The sequence below is a fragment of the Manacus candei genome, unplaced genomic scaffold, assembly GCF_025592945.1.
Source record: "Manacus candei isolate 608988 ecotype Guabito, Panama unplaced genomic scaffold, ASM2559294v1 h1tg000076l, whole genome shotgun sequence".
NCBI classification, from domain to species: domain Eukaryota; kingdom Metazoa; phylum Chordata; class Aves; order Passeriformes; family Pipridae; genus Manacus; species Manacus candei.
In genome coordinates this window covers 3,956,277-3,979,059 of record NW_026138124.1, presented here as the reverse complement: position 1 = coordinate 3,979,059, position 22,783 = coordinate 3,956,277, and the positions used below count along the sequence as shown (strand labels likewise).

Sequence of the window (22,783 nt, the reverse complement as noted above, 5' to 3'; positions counted from 1 at the left end):
GTGATGACTAAGGTCTGCATCTGCCTGACACTTTATGCAGTGTCAGTTCACTTTGTGCACAGTCCCAGGCAAAGGAGAGGATGCCAAGTTAGACTAGAGAACCTCAGTGTCTGGTAAACACCTAAAACCACCCGCTACAGTGGCCAGAAACAACTGTGTCAGGAGGAAAGCCTCCCTGGAGACAGGTTATCTATCCCAAAGTTGTTCCTTTATGATAGGACAAGAGCAGTAATCATCCTCCTGTAATCACTGCTGAGGCCACACATTGAATCCTGGGGTTGGGTCTGGACTCCTCATGACAAGAAAGACATTCTAGTGCTGGAGTGTGTCCAGAGAAGGGAACAGAGCTGGGGAAGGGTCTGCAGCACAAGTCTGAGGAGGAGCTGAGGGGGCTCAGCCTGGAGAAAAAGAGGCTCAGGGGGACTTTCTCCCTCCCTCCAACTCCTTGACAGGAGGGTGAAGCCAGGGGGGGTCGGGCTCTGCTCCCATGGAACAAGGGACAGGACAAGAAGAAACAGGTTCAAGTTGTGCCAGGGAGTTTAGGCTGGATATTGGGGAATTGCTTCACTGAAAGGGTTGTCAGGCATTGGAACAGACTCCCCAGGGAAGTGGCTGAGTCACCATCTCTGGCAGTATTTCAAAGATGTGTGGATGTAGTGATTTTAAAAGACATTTCTTCAAGGAACAGTCACATGGGATCTTAAGCTTGCTGTCCATGTGGGCAGCACCCAACCCTGCCCTCCCCCCATTTCACAAACTTACATGGGTGGCATTGTGGGTTGGTGTCCTAAGAAACCTGGTAAGCAGAAGAATTCTGTCCTAGATGGATTCCCTCAGAGTCTGAAAGTATCTTCCCTCAGTTACACAAACCTACATCTCCTCCCACCTCAGTCAGACATAATCCTAAAAGGTTTTGAGAAAGGGCTTCTGGCAACTGCCTCTGGCTCACTCTGACCTTAAAATCCCTGAAGGACTGTAGGACATTCAGGCCCAAGGCCTGTTTCTTAAAAACTGGCTGTCCTCATAGTGGAGACCAGCCCTGGGTAGAGGGTCAAGTTTGCAGGAAATACCTCAAACGTTTCAGACACTGACACTGTCTGAACATCCAGCTTGCAGGTTAGATTCCAATTAGTCTCTACGCTCCTCAGCCTTCTTGGAAGAAAACTGAGAAACTGAGCATGCAGACAGAGCAGAGCTGGACAGGAGCTACACTGGCTGTTTGAACAAGCTGGTCCATTTTGCCTTGGTGCAAAATTTGTTCATCCACGTTGTCCTGAATATTGGTAAAAAATTAGAGCTTCTTATGCTATGCTTTAAAGAGCAGCTTTCTGTTCACCTGCATTCTCCATGCAGAATCCCAGTCCAAACCATAAACGAGATCCTGGCCTTCTGCAGTGCTGCTGTTAAAACATGTTCACTGAGCAGGTGAAGATCCACTAAAGCCTCACAGCAGTTTAAAAGCCCACAGTAAAGCAGAGAAGTTTCTCTCCCTACTTCCCCCAGAGTTACAAGCACAGCCAGCAGAAGACAGTCAGCACACAAGTCAGCAAGACCTACCGGGAAGCGTTTGAAGAGATCGTGGAACATGGAGCACGTGAGGGGACTGTTCCGTTTGCTCAGGAACTGGGTCAGTGCCTGGCGGTAGGCAACAGCCACCCTCTTCACATCCAAACAGCCTGGGTTCAACAGCTGGGGGGAAAAATCACAACAACATTCCCAGTGAAACACAAGGATGAACCACTAGCAACGAAGAAATTCATTTTTATCAGTGCACAGAGATTTTTCCGACAACTGTTCTTGAATAGTTTATATCACAGAGGCCTACGAGACACAACACAGAACCACGAAGGAACAACCAAGTGGGCCCCAAACGTGCTCTCCCAAGCACCACCAGCAGTATGACTGTGTCAGTGAAGGGCAGCACAGCTTTCTAGTAAGACTACACACAGTGCAGGCAGGGTAGTGTGGGGGCTGTGCTGTAGGTTTGTGCTGGGCATGTCTAACACACGAGGCTCACAGAGCACTCCCAGACCATCCTGCAGCAGCTGGGCTGGGCTGTGCACAGGGTGTTCTCAGCTGGGGAGCTATTGGGACCTGTAGATATTAGTGTATGTGGGTATCTAGATCTCCACACACTTGGAGCTATGTCCAGGACTCCCAGGGACTCAGCAGACAAGCCCTGGCTGCAATCAGGGATCCAGCAATCCCAGGACACTGCCCATGCTCCAATATCTCCCTCTGGTGGGGAACAAGGATCCCAAACACAGCAAACAGCCCAGACCTGCACAGGCCATGTGGATCTAACCAAACACAGGAGTGAACAGAGATCCAAGTGTGGAGCATCACATTCCAGCGTTCCTGACCTCATATTGCCAGGGAAGCTACAGCTCTTTGGGAAGGAAGATCTTCCCAAAGCTGTGATTTTCACAACAGTGGATGGGCCTTTTGTGAACCTGTGCCCAAGGAATTTTTCCATGGCCCCATGGCAAGTTAATGTGGTGTCCTGTTCTCAGGTCAAACTCCCAGTGCTACTGCAGCTGAACACAGGCTAAAGTGGGACAGGATAGATCTTGAAGCATGTGACCTCAGCTTCCTAACCGAGTGTCTCTACTTAGCATTTGTTTGACAGACACATCTGTAGGGGAAAAAACTGATTCCTCCTGCCATGCATATGTTTACCACGAAAAAATTCTTCAACAATTTTTCCATAAATTTGGCCAGCTTTCCCATAAATTGGACCAGTGCACCCTAAGCTCTACTCTAGTTCCACTTCCTTGATTATTGAAAAGCTCCAAATTATGCTCACAAAGCACAGTTCACTGGAAACACACCACACCTTCGTCTCTGGTCCCCCACTGCAAAACCTTCCTGGCCTCAACACAATGTCAGCACCAGCAACATCACACAAATTGAACTGTCATTTCCCTCAGACATCAGCTGCTGGCTCTGTCCTTGCCTGGACAGGACCACAGCTCTGCTCCTGCAGGAATAAGAGCCTTCCCTGTGAAGTTGCACAAGGATGCTGTGGAGCACGTCTCACTCCAGCCTCACTCCAGCCTCAACATCAAATAGGTTGTTTACATTCCCCACAGATCTCCCACTTTGTTTCCAGAAAGGCCCAGCACAGCACAAGAGCTGCTTGGATTAACACTCTCAGCCTCTCACTAAGCCCTAGAAACACTGGCTGTCTTTTCAGCCTCCAATAATACCTCAGTGTGTGTGATTTCCAGGCCCTCCCCTGGCATGAGGTAGCCCTGTTTGTTTTTCTCCCCCGCAAGATGTCAACAGGATTAAGGCATTAATTCCTGCACTCAATTTGAGAGGTTCAGAGGCAAGTATCAGGTCAGCTGGTGAAACACTACTTTGCTGGGTTTCCAGTGGAGGTGACTGCAGTGGGCTGCACAGTATAAAGGGTCACTATGCTCTGAGACCTGTGAAATGCAGCAGAGACAGTAGGTGATAGGGGACCAGGCATTAAGGCTCCCCGAGTAGTGGCCACAACCAGAGGAAGAGTCTCCTTGCAAACAACTACCACCAAAATCAGGGCTGCTCCACATGCTCTTCACCCAGATATAACTCAGCCCAAACCTCAGGGAGACAGGAGTTCACTCTCATCCACCACTGTCCTGTGCCTCTCTGCTCCTCTGGACAAGAACTCAGAGTGACTGCCAAGAGGTTAATGGAAAAAACAGCAAATCAGGGAGGAGAGCAGCACAAATACACATCAGGCTTCTTCAGCCATTAACCTGGATCCACTGGGCATCAGCAGCCCCAGTGGCTATGGGCAAGCAGGCACTGAAAGGCAGGAGGGTGAGGGCCAGAAGGGGATAAGGAGCTCAGCTTTATGGAAATCATGTAGACAGGTACCTGCAGGCAGCAGGCCCAGGAACACTGAACAAGCAAGGCCCACTCAGCAAAATCAGGCCATGCAACTTTACTGGCAAAAAACACATCCTCAGGAGCAGCCTCATGGCCTACCTGACACTCCTGCTTCGCTCTGCTGTCACTCTGCTTCTCTGGCTGAGGGGGAGGAACAGCTGATGATGTGTTTCCTTTCAACACTTTGAGCAGGTATAATGAGGCACTAAAAAAGAAAAGAGGAGAACATATCAGTTACCACAGTGCCACAGTACTACTGCAAAGCCACCTGAGGGCAGAGGCCAAGCAGTGCAGGCAGCTTATTCTATAACAAAGAGGGTTATAGAGTCTGAGAGAGCCCCCTCCCTCAGTCTAACCCACTTTTGCCAGACGTACAAATAAATCTTAGGAGGCTGCATGTTTCATTAGCCATCACCACAGTCAGACATCCTCACTATCAGCCTGGTTTCCTCAAGCTCATGCTTTTGACTGGCATTTGAGGACTCCTGCATTCACCCAGGATTTTGGAGCCTGCACATCTCAGCCAGTGCTGCAGTGCAGCCTCTCAGCCCAGGCTGCTGTGTGCTGGAGAACTGGGGCACATCAACTGTGAGACGAGGGAGACACTGCTACTTTTGGAAAATGAATGAACTGGGCACAGTTCCACCCAGGACTGCCACTGCTGGGAAGCTGTCAGGGAGCCATGCAGCACACACAGACAGCCCTGTGTTGCCAGAAGTACCACAGTTCCTGCACAGCCTCAAGGCAGGTGTGCTGAGAGCCAACACTGCCCCATGGCACTGGGTTGACCATGCAACACGGTACCCACTGCACACACAGCTGAGTTGAGAAATCCCAGACTGAGTATGAAAGTCCTCCTGAAACTGCCTGCATGGCACAAGAGAGCCTGCTGGTAAAAAGCACTCCAATTTGCACCAAGGAACAGCAAGATCACTGGTGTTTCCTAACAAATACACATCTGGCTTATCTTCATTTTCTTGTATTCGGCAACAAAGGAGAGAACACTGATATGTACAGTCAGGATTCATAATCATTAATGTCCTCATTGTGCTATCATGGAGACAGTAAACACTGTATTGGCAGAATGATCATCACAGGTTGCCTAGAAATTACACTCATCCCCCACTGAAGGCACACACTGCATTACTCCCAGAGGAAGCCTCAAGGAAGTGCTTCCCACCACCACCAGCAAAGCTGTATCAGACCATTTCTGTATTACAGAGCCCATATAGGATGATCACCAAAAAACAGACATCTGTTTGAAAATGCTTCAGCCTGCCAGGACTGACTAGTCCTCATGTAAGACACAGATGCTGGCACCAAGCCTTCAGGGATTCCCTTGCTTCTCAGACCTTTTTTAACATGCAACATCACACCTGCTCACAGCACCAGCAGAGATGCTCCTGGAGGACACTCACCTGAAGTAATAGAGAGCCACTGCAGAGTCAGTGTGCTTGCAGGCTTTCTTCACCAGCCTCTGCACTAAGGTGTGCACATGTTCCTGCAGGGTGTCCACTCTCTTGCAGTACTGCTTATTGCGGCACAGCGAGTTCCTGCAGGGCACCACAGACAAACCCATTACCTACAGAGAGCTCTGGGAACACCTGATCAGGAACCCTCATCACCTTATCAAACAAACCCAACACAAGGGAGTGATAGCATCAACAACAGTAAGCTGGGAGCAGCACACTGCTGTGGCAAGAAGGATGAGGACACTTAATCTTCACCTTCAAACACCTATTTAGGCACCACAGTTGACTTTCCTTCAGAGCTCCCACAAAGGGGGTGCCTCAAACCTTGTTACTTCACAACTGTTTCTCAACTGGGGGGAGAGAGCAGCACTAAAAATGCTTTAGAGCAGCAGTGAGGTTGTCAGGGAGTGGTGCACAGACGACAACTCATGACACGCACCAGGCATTATGTCTGCTTAGCTGGTATCATCCCTCACTGCTGGCTATGAACAGAGAATTTCCACTCTGTCTGTCTCAATAAAAACATGTGGGGAGTTTTGCTTCAGCCACTCTTTAAGCCTTGGGAGTTGCTTCATGGTCTGACTCGGAGGTCAGAGGCCTGTGGAGATATTCAGTGACATGGCACCATGCCTGCAGTACCAGTGTTTGTTCTTGAGGTTTCCACCTGGTTTGACAGGTCTGACACCTGAAGTCCCTCAGCCTAGAAACCCCAGGTCCGAATTCCTTTCCTGCAGGTTATGACTAAGCAGTGTGTGTATGTGTGGTGCTGATAATCTAATCCTACACAACCTATAAACTCAGCAACTGCCTTCACTGTTAGAAAGACCAGCTCCTGGGGTTCAACCAACACCAGTGCTGTTGATGAAAAGCCATTGTGTATTATCTGGAAGTCTAAGGGCACTTACTTGAAGATACTGGCTGTTTTCCGGAGGAAGTCAACCTCCTGCTTGTCAGAGCCTGAGCTCATGCATTGTTCAATCAACTGAAGCAGTGGCTCAATGATATCAAACACCAAGGGGTTCTCTGCTTGCTTCATCAGGAACACATCGATCAGATCCAGCACCTGCAAACACAGGAGTTACTGGTATGAGAACCAATGCAGGCAGGGAAACAAGATGGATCTACCCAGAGCACCTTCAGACTGGCATGGGCTGAAGAAAGGAATCTGCACCTGAGATTTGTACACCTTCTGCTATCATTTGTCCTGTTAGAGCACGAGAAACTGAAAATTAAAAATTTGCAACCAAAGATTAAAGGTTGTCTGCTGGTTGCAGCTCTATTTTGTGCAGTGACACCACCTAGAAAGAGCAGTTATGAGAATCACTGTCACCTGGCCAGAGCTGCAGTCACTATTACCTGGCACAGGTCTCTGTTAGCACCAACTGCAAGCTCCTCTTGACTCCCACACAGTGCATTGCATAAAATCAGCCCTTTTACACAACAGCATCCATGGAAGTGCAGTAAAGCCACTGGCTCACTCCACTGTTCAGCTTTCACCTTGGTTAACCTGACTGCAGACACTTCTGTCTGGGAGCAGCTGGAGCTGTCCCTGGATGCTGGAATATCCCAGGCGGTCCATGCTGACACCAGGTGGCCTGAACTCAGCATTACAGTCAAAACCAACCCGGGGGGTTCATCATAATCCCCCTGATTTTACCGACAAAACAAGCCAAAGAAAAAAAGCTTATGTTGCAAAATTACCCGAGGAATTTCATGCAAGTCACACTAAGGAACATCAAGCCTGCCCAGTTTACAAAAACCAACAGACACCACTGGGGAGGGGTGGGGAAGGATCTAACAAACTGAAGCATTTCAGATCAGCAAATGGCAACCATGGTCCACTTTTTGAAAGCACAGCACTGGTGGTTTTTTTTGAAGAAGGTCTGTGAAGCCCCAGTCACTGACCTCAACAGTGTTGTGCCAGGTGCTGTACCAAGCCAGAACAATCCAGTCCCAGCCTGCAGGAGCTCATGACATACATAAATGACCAAGTTGTTCAGTGTCAGGTAGCTCATGGCACGCTGTAGGCTTCAACTTAGGTGCTGCTAAGCCAGAGGTCTTCACATCAAACACATCTCTCCCACCTTAGTCTTGAAATCTCTCCGCAGGATCTTCTCTTTCCTGATCTTGTCTTTCTCATCCTTCTTTGCCTGGATCCGTTTCTGCTGCTCCGCAAAAAGGGCTGAGATGTTCTTGTCAAGAGCCATCATAGCCTCATCATCCAGCTCTTCATCACTCCCATCTCCACCCTTTTGTTTTTAGAATACAAAAACAACACGTCAACTCATGTACTTCGAAAGACAGAGGAGAGAAAACCACAGCCAAGACCAGACTCAAGGAGGGATGTAAATACCTCAAAACCCAGAACAACAAAGGGAACACAGATTCTCAGGCCCATGAGAAATCCTGCTTGTATTTCTCATCAGGTAACCCTGGCTGCACAGCACTAACAGGTAGACTAAAGGACTCAGGAGAGGGAAGAGGCTGAGGTTTTGACCCTGAGACCCTCTGTGCTGTTGCTTCTTCAGTAAAGAAGTTCAGATGTTGCAGCCTTTATCAGAATCATTAAACCAAACTCTACTGCTGCTTCAGGAAGTCTCCAGAGTGGCCTTCTGGGATCACTCCTTCACACAGGCCAGCCAATGCAGTCATCACAAACTGTATCTTAGTGCTTCAGCTCACATCAATCTCATTTATTACAGGCAGGAGCACAAGCTGTGTCAGGCTAGACTAGACAAGCTAAAGTGCTCAGGACATTTTAACAATAAATAAAAGAACAAGTGACTTATTCCCACAGCTCACTTAAAGGTCTTGACCTCCTGCTTCAAGTGCCATACAGAGATGGCTGCCAGGGCTGTCACTGCACGAGTTCAGACAGGATGTGGGTTATTAGATCATCTTTCACCACCCCAAACCTCCTGGTATCTGTACCAAGGTAGGCAGTGAAAACATACCAGTGCATTCCCCGCTTGCAGAACATTCATCAGCTGACTGCGAAAATCATCATCGACTTCTTCGTTCTCCTCCTCATCTCCACTGTCGGTGTCACCTTCATCCGAGGAGTCCTCGCTCCCTTCCTCGTCCTGAGGATGAGAAGTTCATCTCCTGACCCCACCATTCCTCAAGCCCTACTCCATTCTCAGTGTGTCACTGTTCACAAATAAAACCTCGAGCCTCCCCTACCCCCTGCCTTTCTTCCAGCCCTTAGATCCAAGTAAAGACAGCTCAGATATCGGATAGCAGGTCTTCACAAGAGCTAAAAGCAGAACATAATACAGACTTCTCTGTCATATTAAGTAAGTATCAAAGAGGAGCTTCCAAGGAACATCCGAGGTAACAGCCCCATCTGACTCTCTCCTCTCTGCTAATGCCTGTAATGCTTTATGGCTGGAATCTCTGCGGTTCTTAAAACGTGAGACCTGGAATTCAGCTGGCTGTGCATCACAGCCACAATTCAGACTGTGGCTGCAAAAAGGAGAGGCCTGTGCTGATTCCAGGAGAAAGCCAATCCTTCTCTGAAAGCCATCTATTCAACCAGCTACACCTACACCAGCAGCCCAAGAGACTCAAACGTGCACTTCCAACAAGCCATCCATGTGCTGCACCTTTAAAACAAACATCAGTAGAGCAACAGCCTTTTTCCTCAGACAGAGAAATGCAATTAAGTCCATCACCACGGATCAGGTATGATTTTTAAACAGTGAAGATCTGAAGAGTATTTGTCAGTGGCAATGGTACAAAAATTACCGTGTCCTTCGCTAATTTGGTCTTTTTGTTCGATTCTTCCATCACGACGACGGCACTTTCTTCATTTTCCTCTTGGTTTGGGTCAAAAACCTACAAAAAAAAGGGACTTGTGTGTTTTCAGTGTTTTGTTTTGACAGGTTTCTTGTGTGCAACAGACAGAGATTTCAGCACAGTAAACCAGCTGAATAATGAAACAGCACATAAGGGCATTAACTTTCTGTTTGTTAATATGCCAAGTTCTTTCTATAAGTTACAAAAAAGGTGGAGAAAACTGAAGAGGGCTGGTGACATTGCACATCTTGGTTTGTTACAAATGAAGTATTAGGTTAATATCACATAAAGTACCTGACAGCCCCTCTTTGCCATCCACATTATTACTCTCCCAGAAAACCCCACCTTGATCAGTGATATGACCAATTCAGACTTTTAGTGTCACTTATTTTTAGCACCTCTAAGATTAACCTTCCTAGAAAAGGGTTGTTACCATTTATACTCACATATAAAATCTAGTTATATAAACTGACCCAGGAATTTCTTCAGCCTAAAACCACCAAAGAACACAGATCTCAGGCTCCCATAAAAAACCCACAACGGAACAAAGAAAACCCAAAAACTGTCTCTAAGGTATTTTTGAATTCAGTAGCAAATGCTGTCAGACATTTTCTAAATCAAGTAGACAATCAATGCCAAAACAGAGACATGCTTGTACATCTGTTAGGGACAAGACAATCAAATAGTACAATGCCCTATTAGTGCCTCACTTACATCCAGGATCAGTTGCAAGCCTCTCTTGGTCAGATTTGGGCAAATCCACACAAAAACACTCCTGGAAATCCGCCTTAAGAGTAGGCTGGGCTGGGCAAGGAGGGAGAGAAGGATTTCCACCATCACCTCAACCCATCCCGGCTCCGAGTTGTCTGCACAGGAACAAACACACAATGACAGGAAGGGGCTCTGGCACATCAATAAGGAACTACAGAAAAATTCACCGAAGAAAAAAAGATTGTTCTTCTAACTGACTCTTAAAAGTACCCAGTCAGCAACACAGACCAGAGGACTACAAACCAGAGGGAGAAACATGGTTGAAATGGTCTTCTGGCCACTGCAAAGCAACAAAACCTACAATTTGTTAAACCATTACGTAGATTAGCAGTTCTGCAAGTTGTGTGACACCTATTTAGTCACATTAAAGCAATCAGCAGCTAGTCAGCAAAATATATAGTGTTTCCAATGAAATCAGGAGCCACAGCAGCCCATGAAAAGCGATGGCACTTGAAACTTGTCCACTAGTCCAGAAGTTTGGGAATCCTGATCTAAAAACAATCAAGCCACCATAAAATTAGAGCTTTTATTTTTACAGCACCCTCAAATTGATTTAGATGGAATTCAGGAGAACAACACCACAGTCAAGAGAGGAAGTCAAAAGACCGAGCTAAGTTCTTTCCTGGTCAAGTCCCAACCTAGGGGTTCTGGAGGCCCTAAACAAGGACCAGCCTCAATCAGCAAATAGGTTGTATCTACACAGAGGACACATTTAGTTTGCCCAGAGCTTGAGTTGTGAAATAATCATGTTTCAGGCCTGCCAGGGATTAGGAGAGCCCACTTTGGTCAAGTTCTTGGCCAGAACAGAACAAGAACTACCTTGGACACTGCTCATCTGAACAAGGGCCAGCTGTGGAGCTCAGCAATCCCTGCCAGAACACACAGGAACACAAACCCAGTGAGGGTGCAGACAGAGAGGAGCAAGAGACTCAGAAAGGCAAGGAAACACAGCGAAGGAGAGGGGATTCTCCTGGGGGTACGTGCATCAAGCCAGAACAAATGCAGTCAGAATCACTAATGCAGAACTGCCATCTTCTGCCTTTTCACAGACCACTAACAATCCCACTCCCTTTCTTTCTTGCAGGAAAGACTCACCAGTCTTCTTCTTCTTGGCTTCTTTGCTGAAGGCTCTCTCTGTGCAGTTCAGGAGGTCGCTCAGAACATCCACTGTTTCAGGCTGATTCTGTTTGATCACAAGCAGACAATAAACACTCTCAGAATTCCCCACTACCACCAGCAACAGAGGGAATTTACTCCAAATCTAAGGACCACCCTAAATAGGTACAGATATTACAACCAGCCACTACAACCGTTCTGCAGAAGAAAACATGAAATCAAGTAAAAATTGCTCCACTCAGCAACAAATCAAGGGCAAAACTAATGCTCAGGTCAAGCTTTGCCCCCTACATGTCTACAGTCAGTATAAGAATCACAGTTTAATAGCTGCCAGTTGCCCATTTACAGAAGCCAGAGGCTGTAAAAAAACACAGAGAAACCCTCCAGCTCAGTGTTCAGAAAGCCCAACCATCACCCCATTTCATACCACAGAAATATTCTTCAGAGGTCTTACCTTGAAAAGATGAATGGCCATCGAAAGCAGAAGCTGCTGGAAAGCACCAACTTTGGCACTGTCTGACTTATTTTCCTTCTTCTGCAGATTCTTCACAGACTGAAGTGTTCTGAAGAAAGAAAGCTCTCTTGAGTTTCTCACAATTACAAGAGCAAATCTTCTCTTATACTCAGACTAAAAACATGACATGTAGTACTGTTTTGAGTACTTAATATTTAATTTATTGAAACTGGACATACTTACAGCACACAACCTTAACCCAACAATAGTATCTTACTCAGTGTGGCTTACAAAAAACTGCACTTGGGCACAGGCTTGATTCCTAATACCAGAGCCAAGGCCTAGACCTTCATGGAAAATGAACCTCAGGAAAGAGTCACTGAGAAGTTTGTACATTCATTATTAGGAGAAAAGCTAAGCAGAGTTACAATCGTGTTTGGAGAGGGACTACAAGCAAAAATAAAAAAGGACATGATTATCACATAGTTAACACACAGAAGGAACAGGAAGAAAGGAATGTTGTGATGAGAAACAGAAAGGCCTTCTGAAACCCAGCCACTGGTGCAGGATACTCAAAGGAAAGAAAAAGAACTGCCACTGCCTGTGAAATGGCTCTGCTACAGCAGCCAGAACAGGAGAGGATGAGAGAAAACAATCTCTCTTTTACTGGCCCAAAGAGAGACCAAGAGTAGGGCTTTTCCACCTTGTTCACATCACCAAACCTACACCCAGCCTCCAAAGCCTCTCACCTCTCCCAGATATCCCTCTGTTCCTTGGTAAAAGGTTTCACAGCTTTGACATGCTCACTGGAGAGCAGCTTGTTGGCATACTCAACCAGGAGAAAGATCCACAGCTTCCCATCTGCAGTCACACCATGGACGTGCTTCTCCCTCAGGGCTGCAGCCTTTGCTGTATCCCCCAAAACAGGCAGGGTGTTCAAAGTCTGAAGTAACCTGCAAATTAGAACAGCCAGCATGTTACTGCCACAGGAACCAGACAGCCTTCTCCCACTTTCCAAAATAATGCCCACCAGCACAGCACTCTCATCCCAGAGCTCTGGTCACTCACTGCAGCCCAGATTCACAGGGCCAAGTTTCAACCTCCCCGTGTATCCAAGCTCAGCAGTGCAAAGCTCCTGGTCTTGGTGGTCCCAAGCACACCTGCTGCCCTCAAGGACCCTGACTATTATTGTCAGCTCTTTCCCATGCTGTGTCTCACCATGTCCTCTGCTTTCCCTCCCAGCTAAAAACATCTATTATTACCAATTCCATCTCCCTTAGTACGGGGAGGACTGTGGAGCCATCAGCAGCTCACACACAGAACAGACAGAAAGCCAACATTCACCAGCATAACCCCACCACCTCTCTGGGCTTCTTCTCCTTCCAGCTTGCAACAAAGGCCATGGAAATCTTATGGGGAAAAGTAGTCTGAGCTCAGCTCCACTGATCACCACACAGATACTCAGCAGGCTTGCCATGAACAAAACATGGATCTTTGAAAAATCCATCCAGGACCTCCTTAAAAAAAGCCATTCCTGGCTGTTGGAGTCAAAGAAATGCTCCAGTAGCAGCTTACAATTCCAAACCTTTTGCCCTGCCATTCACAGGCTGATCTTATGCTCAGGAAAAAAAGAGAAATTTGCAGGCATAAAGCACACAAGCAAATCCTTACCCAAAGAAGTAGTTTTCTGTCTCTGTATGATCCTGTTCATCCAGGGGCTCTGATGGAAGAACACTCGCCTCACCTATCTGGGAAGTCTTTTTCTTAGCAACAAAGAAGGCATGGAAGAAGCAAAACCTGGAACAGATGGAGACAGGAACAAAATGAAGACCCAGCTTGGTCATCACAAGGCAACACCAGACCCTGTGTGCAAACCAAACAGTGCCACATATTCACCATAATCTTATTCAAGGGAGTCCAAATGGTGAAAAAAGCCACTATTTACAATAAGACCCTTTCCTCGAGGTACACAGGGGAGAGAAGAGAGGAAAATACTTGGGACTTCACAAAAGTGAAGCACCAGCACTTGAGGCCACACAATACTCAGATAGTCAGATTTGGGTCATATTCTCCAAGACATTCTAAATGACAGATAAATACTTATTAAGACCTGATATTACAAGTAATATCTTCAAGCAGCTTAGGCAAGTAGGAATGGAAAATTTACTTAAATGGGACTAAAGTAATTTTAAGTGCCAACTACTTATGACACAGTTTACTCCAAGTTTGCAGAAGGTATTTTGAAAACAAAACTCAGCCAAAAGTGGTTTATGTTATGGAGTATTTCCACTACTGAATTTGCTTGGTGTCATGGGGATTGGTGGTGTCATTACTTGGAATACTGCTGTCAAGCTGAACAGAATTATCCCAAGCACATGTGTCTTTAAACCACTCTCACCTGGCAATGTCCATCACAAGGCTCTCTTCTTTGTTCGTTGCACTTTCAGTGATGTTCACCAGCCTGTGCATGATCCACCTTCTCAATCGAGCAATCTTGTGTTGTGCTCTTGGAATAAGGAAGGGGACACAATCAGTAGTTTGAAAACTATCCCAAAATAAACACAAACCACACAATCCACTACAGCAAGAGGTGATTTTCAGATATTTAGAGGCTTTACACTAAAGATGGCCAATTATGTAGTACGAGAGCAACAGGTACTACAGGAGATATAATCTTCCCAAGTTTGCTTTTTACTATGCAAAAAACCAGTCTATTTACCCACTGAGGAACTGCAGGTGAGCAAAAAGTTCTTCAAGAACTGCAGCAGTCAGTGGAGTGAGGTTATAGGCACACAGGTAACACACAGACACACTGGCACTCAGGCCCGTTTAAATTCACAGATAAAAGAGAGGCACAGTTTCTACAAAGACCTGAGAAGCTGCAGTGAAAGAGGAAGCTACTGGACATCTTTGCCAAGGCAGTTGTCAGGGCTAGAAAAAGAAGAGGAAAGGCTCTTGTGGTGATCCAGCCTGCTTTGGTCAGGCTGGCTGGTTCTCACTGTGTTTGCTATTTGCAGAATCGAATCCCAGCAAAAGAGTCAGATGCTGGGGCTAAACCCTCTGGGACAGAGGAAATAACCACTAATTGTCAACTCACAGCAAGGGAACCAGCAAACACTGTCTGTCCAAGCCAGACTTCACACAGGCACTGCTGTCACCACAGAGCAGAGGGAGGGAGGTGCATCACCCACACACTCACCCGGCTGCGTTTTCCCGGTTCTGTTTTTGCCGGTTACTTGAGAAGTCTAAACAACAGTCCAAGTCTGGCCTGAGGAACATGTCTTTGAGCCAGCTGACGTATTTTTGCAAGGCCACTGCCTGCAGGTGTCTGACTACCCTGGAAGCACTCAGCCACACTGGCTTCCCCTGCTGGGTAAGGGTAGAGAAGCCCATCATCACAGCCAGCTGCCTCTCCGGGTCATCACAGTCACTCAGGAATTTATCTATGTAGCCTTCCATCTCTGCAGCAAACTTAAATCCCTGTGGAAGCTGAAAAACACAGTCAAACAAGCAGGTTAGGAACTCCACACTCAGCCTGAATGGCTCTGTAAGGACGTATCACAGAATCACAGAATGGCCTGGGTTTGAAGGGACCTTAAACCTCATCTCATTCCACCCCCTGCCATGGGCAGGGACACCTTCCACTAGACCAGGCTGCTCCAAGCCCTGTCCAACCTGGCCTTGGACACTTCCCCTGTAAATCACTTTAAAGAATTTGGTAGCAGTAAGTAAATTAAAATCACATGCCTGCACATTTGTCCTAAGGCTTACAGTAGGCCATCAATTCCAGCTCATGGTCTTCCTCTCAAAGGAGCAACCACTGTGAGCAACCACAGATTCCTGTCATGTACCAACCCCAGCCCTTTAATTTGCACCTTCCAAAACAGCAAAGCTTCAGTGGGCTGGACCAGCTCTTATTTTGGGTGAAAGTCCAGGGTGTTTCTCACATCATCTGCCTTGGACTTTCCTTAGATGTGGAAATTCCCCACCATCAGTTCTGGTCTCATCCAGCAGCCCTGGAGCCTGCTGACCTACAGGGGGTAGAACAAATGCCACCTCCTCTCCCTGGTGCCTCAGAAGTGTTGAGGAACTCTGAAATGAGGGGGAGTTGACATGTTTAACCTAAAAACCATATTCTGAGGTGTGGCTGTTTTGTGCTAAGTCCTACCTTCAGTCCTGCACTGACTCACAAGGCACAAAGCTGGCAGGCTGCTGGCCTTGGAACACTGTCCAGCAGCATGCAGATCACCAGGACACGGCCCATCTCACCACACCCCCCATTCCCTTATGGTCTTTCACAGCCCACAGTGTTGAATCCCACTATTTGTTCTGAAAAAAAATCTAAATGCATGACTGGAGAAACCTCAAAGAGGTGATTTCACTAAAAATTGCAACCCATCTTTAGTAAATTACTAAAACAACTTGTTTGGTCTAGTGTCACATCCAACACAGTGACCTGGTGGGAGCAAAAAACAGTAATGGCTATAAATTTGTAATTAACTACAAATCCATCCAATTATAACATAAATACCCCTGCAAGAAATCTCACAGAGCACACAGCTTAATAAGCTCCTGATTCCACTGCTGGAGAACTCAATACCTGTGCATCAATAGGAAAACTGGGAGAAAAACTCCAGGAGAGACGTTGTAAACAGGCTAATAGCTCACAACAGGGGGTTCATCAATCACCTCTCAACAACAGCAAAACAAGTAGGTTTGCTCCCCTGTTGATAAAGTGGAATCATGAGGATAACTATCAGTAAACATCAGGCTCAAGCTTTGTCTAGTTCCATCTCCAGCAACCACCAGAATCCCATAAGGAAGTACAAGGTAACAGTATTCGCATTCCGAAATAAACAACTCCTGTCAAGGAACAAAACAAAACAAACCCACAAAACCAGAACCAAATTCAAACCAAGATAGTTTCTATTTTCTCATCATCAAAAATAATAGGAGTTTCTCCTTCCACTCAGTCAATCACTGTCCTCAGGGGATTTGCACGTTTCAGACAGGAATTAAATTAATGTATTTTTTTGATAGAAGAACAGAGTCTTAATTCACTGTGCAACGAGAATAAAAAGCAAGAAGCAGGAAAACGAGTAAGTCAGTGGAGAAACACGGGCCATGCAGGGAGGCATCATGGTAAACATTACTTTCAGAGCAAACCCACACATCTGTGGCTGCTTTGGTACCAGAAGAAAAAGACTGCACAGTCCTGTTTCTCCCAAGTGACAGCAATGATGTTGGGGCCCACAGAGGAGGTTTGGGATTATGTTACTGCAAAAAGTTGAGCTAAAGCCTGGTTTTATCAATATTCCCCTTTTATTCTTCCTCCCTTTATAGCAGGGCTGTGTTGTTTCCTGGCTTCCCAGGAGGGAAGAAGGAAGAGGAGCTCCAAAATCCAATTCCAAATCAATGTTGTGCTTAAACCTCAGCTGTGCTTATGGAAACAAGCACTAACAAACAAAAGCACGAGTTGTCCCTTTTTGTCTTTGCCTTCAAACGTTCATGCAACCCCCAGCACAATGACAGACAAAAAGGAGCTTCTGGACACAGAAAATCAAAGGGACTGCTAAAGGATGACACATCTGACACTGTCAATATGCTGAGGGCTGCCCTTCCTCTGCTCCCTCCATCACTAGAGCTTTCTCAGCAGCAGCAATGAAAGCAGGTGGGGCAGTGCTGAACAGCTTCCAAACCCTTATAATAGGAACTTACAATTATACAATTACAATTATATTGCAATTATATTCAGTCCACTGCAACCAGTGGTCATCCAATAACCTTGCTTTTAGTAAGAGTCCAAGGTCTGAAACAACATAAACCTTTTTTTTTATCCAGGATGATGTGAAACTAGGAGGGGGGAAGAGACGACTCCTGCTCAGGACAAGCTTGAGCACAAGCACATTCAGAAGACCCACCTGAGTTGCTATCACATGTTCTCCATAGTGCAGCATCACCTTCCCTTTGAGAACCACCTGCAGCTGCTCCAGGGACAGCACGGGGAGGGCACTGCCCAGCAACCGGTAGCACATGTAACTGGGGGGGAACAAAGCAGATCCCCTCAGGCTGAGGCACAGCAGTAAATCCACACACAGGGCTAAGACAGAGAGGGAGTGCTAGGGCAGCCAAAAATTCTGGGTCGAGAAAGAGAAGGGTAATAGAGCAAACAACAAACAGGGTATGTGAAAACAAACCTCACGGGTCCTGGTTTCTCCTTCAACAGCCCGTTCTCCACAGCTTCATTCCAGAAGAGCTCAAAGGCACCTTCCTTCAGTGCAACTTGCAGCAAATCAAACACTACACCAGGCAATTTCTTGTCCTCCTTCTCAGACTTGGCAGCACTTTTCAGAAGCTCTACAAGTCTAGGAGAAGAAACAAAATAATGTGAGAGATCTGGCCCGGAAGGGGAATTGCTGAAGGCCAAATTCATCCTGCTGAAGGACACAGAACATTTCCTGAGCACTGCAGGCTGTGTCTCCTGGGAGAAATGACAAAGCCATAATTTAGGAACCGGCGTAACAGTTAACACCTAGCCCTTAACAGCACCTGCAGTGGCAAATACAGGCAGGTATCAGAATCAGAGTCACATTTCTCTCACTGCTGGCCAAGAGGACAAGAGTGTTGGATTTATTGCTCCTTATTTAAGAATTTACCTGGGAATATTCTCCTCATTTACAACTGTAGGTGAGCCAAACAGCTTCTTCAGCTTTTTAGGTTTCAGCACACTGGGGAACTTCCTCATGCCCACAAGCAAAAGGTGCAGGTTCTCTGGAGATGTGAAGGCTGAAGAGAGGTCACCTTGCAAGATGTCAAACAGGACCTCCTCAAACACACTTTCAGGAACCTAGACAGGAATGAGGGTGAGAGCATATGAGAACATCTGAGGGTATTTCACTAATTTGCAGTGCAGTATCTGCATTGCAGGGCGTTTTACTAACAGCTTGCAGTGTTCTGGAAACTTCAGAGAGTCTTCATGGTGACACAACCAAAAATAAATAACGGTTGTGTCCAGCAGTGCCAGACAGTCTCAGGTGCTTAACCACGGGGAGTAGGACAATATGTTGTCATCAGACAGCAATTCTGGTCACCTGACTCCAGCTGCAATTGTTCTCCTGCTGTCTGACTGCTCCTGCCTGTACAGCCATGCAACCCACACAGGAGGAAGCTCTGTTTTGATTTAACACTGGGAGTCTTCATATCTACAAACAATATCCACTTGAAAGATGGAAATAAACAAACTCTTTCTTTTACTGTATCTTCAGAGCTCCTTTACTCCCTGTCACAACATCATTTCTCTCCAAAAAGCTCAAAATTCAAGCTTAGGCTCAGGCTTGGTGCATAAAAACAAAGTTTGTTGATCAGAGCTTTCAGCTTTCAAAAGAGCAGATGGTCTGATGTAATATCCCAGCAAGTAAATGGGAAAAAACAGGCTATGGGTTTGTCCATGAAATCAGACCAAGCTAAACCAGAGCATCCTTCTCAGAATACAAGCCTCTGCTCATAAGCAGTACAGGAGACAGCTCCCACAGTTTAAACTCACTCTTCCACATCCCTTTTAACTTCCAGCTGTGAACAAACTAAGGGAAAAGCCGACCCCCAAGCCAAGCCCTCCCTCCTCCCACCCACCCCGTGCTGTGCCTGTACCTCAGAGGTGATGTCGATGAGAGTTTTGCGTGGGAGGTCTCGGAGGTGTGTTTGGTGGTTTGTCAGCTGCTGGAGAAGCTGGATGCTCTCCAGCAGAGCCTTCCGGTCCTAGGAAGGAAAGACAAGCCAAAAACAGAGGATGTGTACCAGAGATTAAGCTGAAGGCTCAGGTAATAATCCACTCTTGAGATGCTTATGCCTACTTGTAATAAAAACATAAACAATTATTTCCTGGTAGGCCACTCATCCTTTTCCAAATTGGTGTTTTCTGGCAAACAACAGATCCCTTCTTTCCAGGAGAGGTAGGAACCTCCTGTACTACTTGACACAGTTCCTACATTCTAGTCAGGAACAGACATTTAAAAGGCACAAAAAGTCCATGACTAGTGCAACAGAAAAGAATTGAACTCGATGCTTCAAGTCCTGTTGCATCGATGAGCCAATGACCCTTTCTCTGTGGATCCTCTTTCCACCCCAGACAGCCCCAGAACCAGAGCTGATACCCCCAGAACCAGAGCTGACACCCCCAGCAGCAGAACTGACACCCCCAGCAGCAGTGATACCTTCACAAGCCGCCCAGACTGGAACAGAGCCATAACTCCAAAAAAGTTCCCAAAAGCAGCATTTCTCACAAGTTTCTGAAAAGAAAAAAAAAAAACAAACAGAAAAGGATTAAGTTAGATTTCACATCCAGCTACAGCTCTGCCATAGGGAGGGAACACACTGAAAAGCAACTCCCTGCATGGTATTTAAGAACTGTCCTAGATTACCTTTTCATCACACAGGCAAATCTCAGCTAAAACAGGGCCAAATGACAATGTCATCAACCCACAGTTTTCACAAATATTTCTGTTATTTCATTAGAGTCGATTGCTTTACCAAGAACTCCAAAACTACAGTATACACCAAGACTTCAAAGAATAGAAAACAATTAGTTTGAAGCAGCAGTTGGCAAATGCCATGAGCTGACTCACCTTTTTCACTTTTTCCAGATTGTGTTTTTCTTTTATCTGTTCCAGGACACTGCACAGTGGAATTTCCTCAAAAGTCTGTAAAACCTGAGGAGAGAGATGGAATAGCTCATTTTGCAACTCTTCCATCTCGTGAAGTTTTATTGGGTTCAGCTAAAACAGAGCTGAACAGTTGTTCAGCATAGCAGCAGATGTGCTGCTTTATTGGGCCAGAATAGAGACAACCAGATCAGTAAAGATGTGTCAGAACAGGAACTAGACTGGGAGAGCTGGGGGGGGTTCACCTGGAGAAGAGAAGGCTTCAGGGAGACCTGAGAGCCCCTTCCAGTGACTAAAGAGGCTCCAAGAGAGCTGGAGAGGGACTTGGGACAAGGGCCTGAAGGGACAGAACAAGGGGGAATGGCTTCCCACTGCCAGAGGGCAGGGATAGATGGGATATTGGGAAGGAATTCTTCCTTGTGAGGGTGGTGAGGCCCTGGCAAAGGCTGCTCAGAGAATCTGTGGCTGCCCCATCCCTGGAAGTGTTCAGGGCCAGGTTGGATGGGGTTTTAAGGTCCCTTCCAACCCAAGCCATTCTGTGATTCTGTGTAGACACAAATATACCTGCTGATATTAATTTTTTGCTTGTTTGTTTCCCTGGACATGACATGACAGATGAATAATGAGCACATTTTATTGCAACTGCCAGATCCTGTAACAGAAGCAATGAAACTTTTTGGCATGGGCAAGGCCCTGATTGAAATGGGAAGAACACAGGTTTTTCTGCTTTATGAACTTCTCAGGTCAGAAATTCTTCTTAGCTGAGGTCAGATCTCACTGGTGACCCCAACTCCTGGGACTATCTGCAATGTTACAGACTCTACCAGCATGAAGGAAAAAAATCAAGCTCTGAAATGTTTGTTAAAGGATTCTCTTCTCAGATCTCCCACACAAACAGCCAAAAGCAAGTCAGTTTTAAGAAATCACAGTAGCACTAAATGCAGCATATTTGAAAACCTGGTCAAAGTTTGCAAATTGGGGATGGCTCTTGAAGCAGGACAGAATTCTGTGGAATGAATATGCTACCGGTATAGTTCATAACTTTATAAGTGCGTTGTTCCTAGAGCGGACTAGGACCATTTAAAACCAGTTTTCTGTTATGAGAGCCTTCCCCTGCCATGAGCACGCAGAGCTGGCAGAGGGGACCCCAGGAACTGACCGGGGGCTGCAGAGCGCTGGGAAACACTGACCTGCGCCAGGGCCAGGCTGAAGCCAGGGCGGGCGGCCTCGCGGGTGGCTCCCAGTCCCTCCACCAGCCGCTTCAGGGTGTACTTCAGCTCATCGTCCTGCAAGAGAGACCCAGCTGAGCTGATGGCTGCCCGCGCCCGGCCCGACCGGGGCCGCCCGCACTGATGCGCTCGCAGGCGGGAGCGGAGGGGACGAGCCGTGCTCGGGGGTACCCACCCGCACCCCCGCAGCCCCTCGGGCCGCCGCCTCACCTTCTTGCCCTGCCGCAGGTGCTGCAGGAGGTTCTCGGTGGCCGCCAGCCGCACCTCCTGCTCCGGCTTGGCGATGTCCCAGAAGAAGTCGAGGAAGGCGCGGCCCTGCCGCAGCACCCCGCGGGGGTCGGTCACCCCGCCGCCCCGCTCCTCCATCCCCTCCATCCCCTCCATCTCCTCCATCTCCTCCGTCCCCGCCATCCCGGCCACGCCGCCGCCGCTGCCGCACGTGGGGCCGCCCGCCCGCTCCGCCTCTTCCGGGGCAGCAGCGGGACGGGCCCGGCCGCCGTGTGAGCCGCTGCCTCACGGGCCCGGCAGCTCCGCGCTGCCCTCACAGCCCGCTCCCCTCATGGCCACCCCTCACAGCCCGCTCCCCTCACCGCCCGCTCCCCTCATCGCCGCCCCTCACAGCCCGATCCCCTCACAGCCCGCTCCCCTCATGGCTGCCCCTCACACCCCGCTCCCCTCACACCCCGCTCCCCTCTTTGCCGGCCCTCACACCCCGCTCCCCTCACAGCCCACTCCTGACATGGCCGCCCCTCACAGCCCGATCCCCTCACAGCCCGCTCCCCTCACAGCCCGCTCCCTTCACAGCCCGCTCCCCTCACAGCCCACTCCCCTCATGGCCGCCCCTCAGCCCCGCTCCCCTGAGCGTCCCCCGCTCCCCGCACACCCCGCTCCCTTCAGCCCCTCATCCCACAAAACCAAGTTCGTTTCCCGCTGTGCAACAAGCCAATAACGACACGACTCAACAGACACATTTATTTATTCCAGAGCTGCGCAAGCCCCCGTGGTCGGTGCGTTCCACAAACACCAGACTTTTGGCGCCATTATTTATACAGAGAAATTCAGTTAGTAACTTTTTAAATACACTCCGACGATTTAGTATTAATTTCCATGCAAGTCACATAACCCCAAGTAACCTCTTTACATGCTCAGGGGATGTGTCTTCACCTGGGCAGGGTCTTTTTGACCTGTGATTTTCAGTATTATAATGAACGTAGGTCAGCTATAGGATACATGGACCTGGAGGATTTTGCCAGGTTAGCAATGTATACATAGACACACATCAACATCTTGTTTTAATACATCCTTAAGGGTTGTTACTTGTTATGTCCTGGGATGCTCCTGCTGCCTGCCGATCACATGCAGTCTTTCTTGATTATTAGGTTGAAAGTGTACAAAGATCTCACATAA

At 47.5% G+C, this 22,783-nt stretch overlaps 1 protein-coding gene across 1 annotated transcript in view; it reads right to left on the bottom strand.

Moving 5' to 3' along the window:
- Positions 1 to 21,802, bottom strand: part of MYBBP1A (MYB binding protein 1a) — a 55,950-nt gene extending 34,148 nt beyond the window's left edge. The window contains exons 1-22 of the mRNA XM_051809279.1: positions 21,587 to 21,802; positions 21,338 to 21,433; positions 20,112 to 20,195; positions 19,701 to 19,775; positions 19,138 to 19,245; positions 18,147 to 18,337; positions 17,688 to 17,855; positions 17,412 to 17,529; positions 14,690 to 14,979; positions 13,889 to 13,996; positions 13,162 to 13,287; positions 12,240 to 12,443; positions 11,491 to 11,599; positions 11,016 to 11,103; positions 9,864 to 10,015; positions 9,099 to 9,188; positions 8,306 to 8,434; positions 7,436 to 7,600; positions 6,257 to 6,414; positions 5,298 to 5,432; positions 3,979 to 4,084; positions 1,558 to 1,689 (exon numbers count right to left, since the gene is read on the bottom strand). Coding sequence (XP_051665239.1) covers positions 1,558 to 1,689; positions 3,979 to 4,084; positions 5,298 to 5,432; positions 6,257 to 6,414; positions 7,436 to 7,600; positions 8,306 to 8,434; positions 9,099 to 9,188; positions 9,864 to 10,015; positions 11,016 to 11,103; positions 11,491 to 11,599; positions 12,240 to 12,443; positions 13,162 to 13,287; positions 13,889 to 13,996; positions 14,690 to 14,979; positions 17,412 to 17,529; positions 17,688 to 17,855; positions 18,147 to 18,337; positions 19,138 to 19,245; positions 19,701 to 19,775; positions 20,112 to 20,195; positions 21,338 to 21,433; positions 21,587 to 21,787 — 3,033 coding nt within the window. The 5' untranslated portion in view covers positions 21,788 to 21,802. The remainder of the gene's footprint in view (positions 1 to 1,557; positions 1,690 to 3,978; positions 4,085 to 5,297; positions 5,433 to 6,256; positions 6,415 to 7,435; positions 7,601 to 8,305; positions 8,435 to 9,098; positions 9,189 to 9,863; positions 10,016 to 11,015; positions 11,104 to 11,490; positions 11,600 to 12,239; positions 12,444 to 13,161; positions 13,288 to 13,888; positions 13,997 to 14,689; positions 14,980 to 17,411; positions 17,530 to 17,687; positions 17,856 to 18,146; positions 18,338 to 19,137; positions 19,246 to 19,700; positions 19,776 to 20,111; positions 20,196 to 21,337; positions 21,434 to 21,586) is intronic.
- Between the last annotated feature and the right edge of the window lie 981 nt (positions 21,803 to 22,783).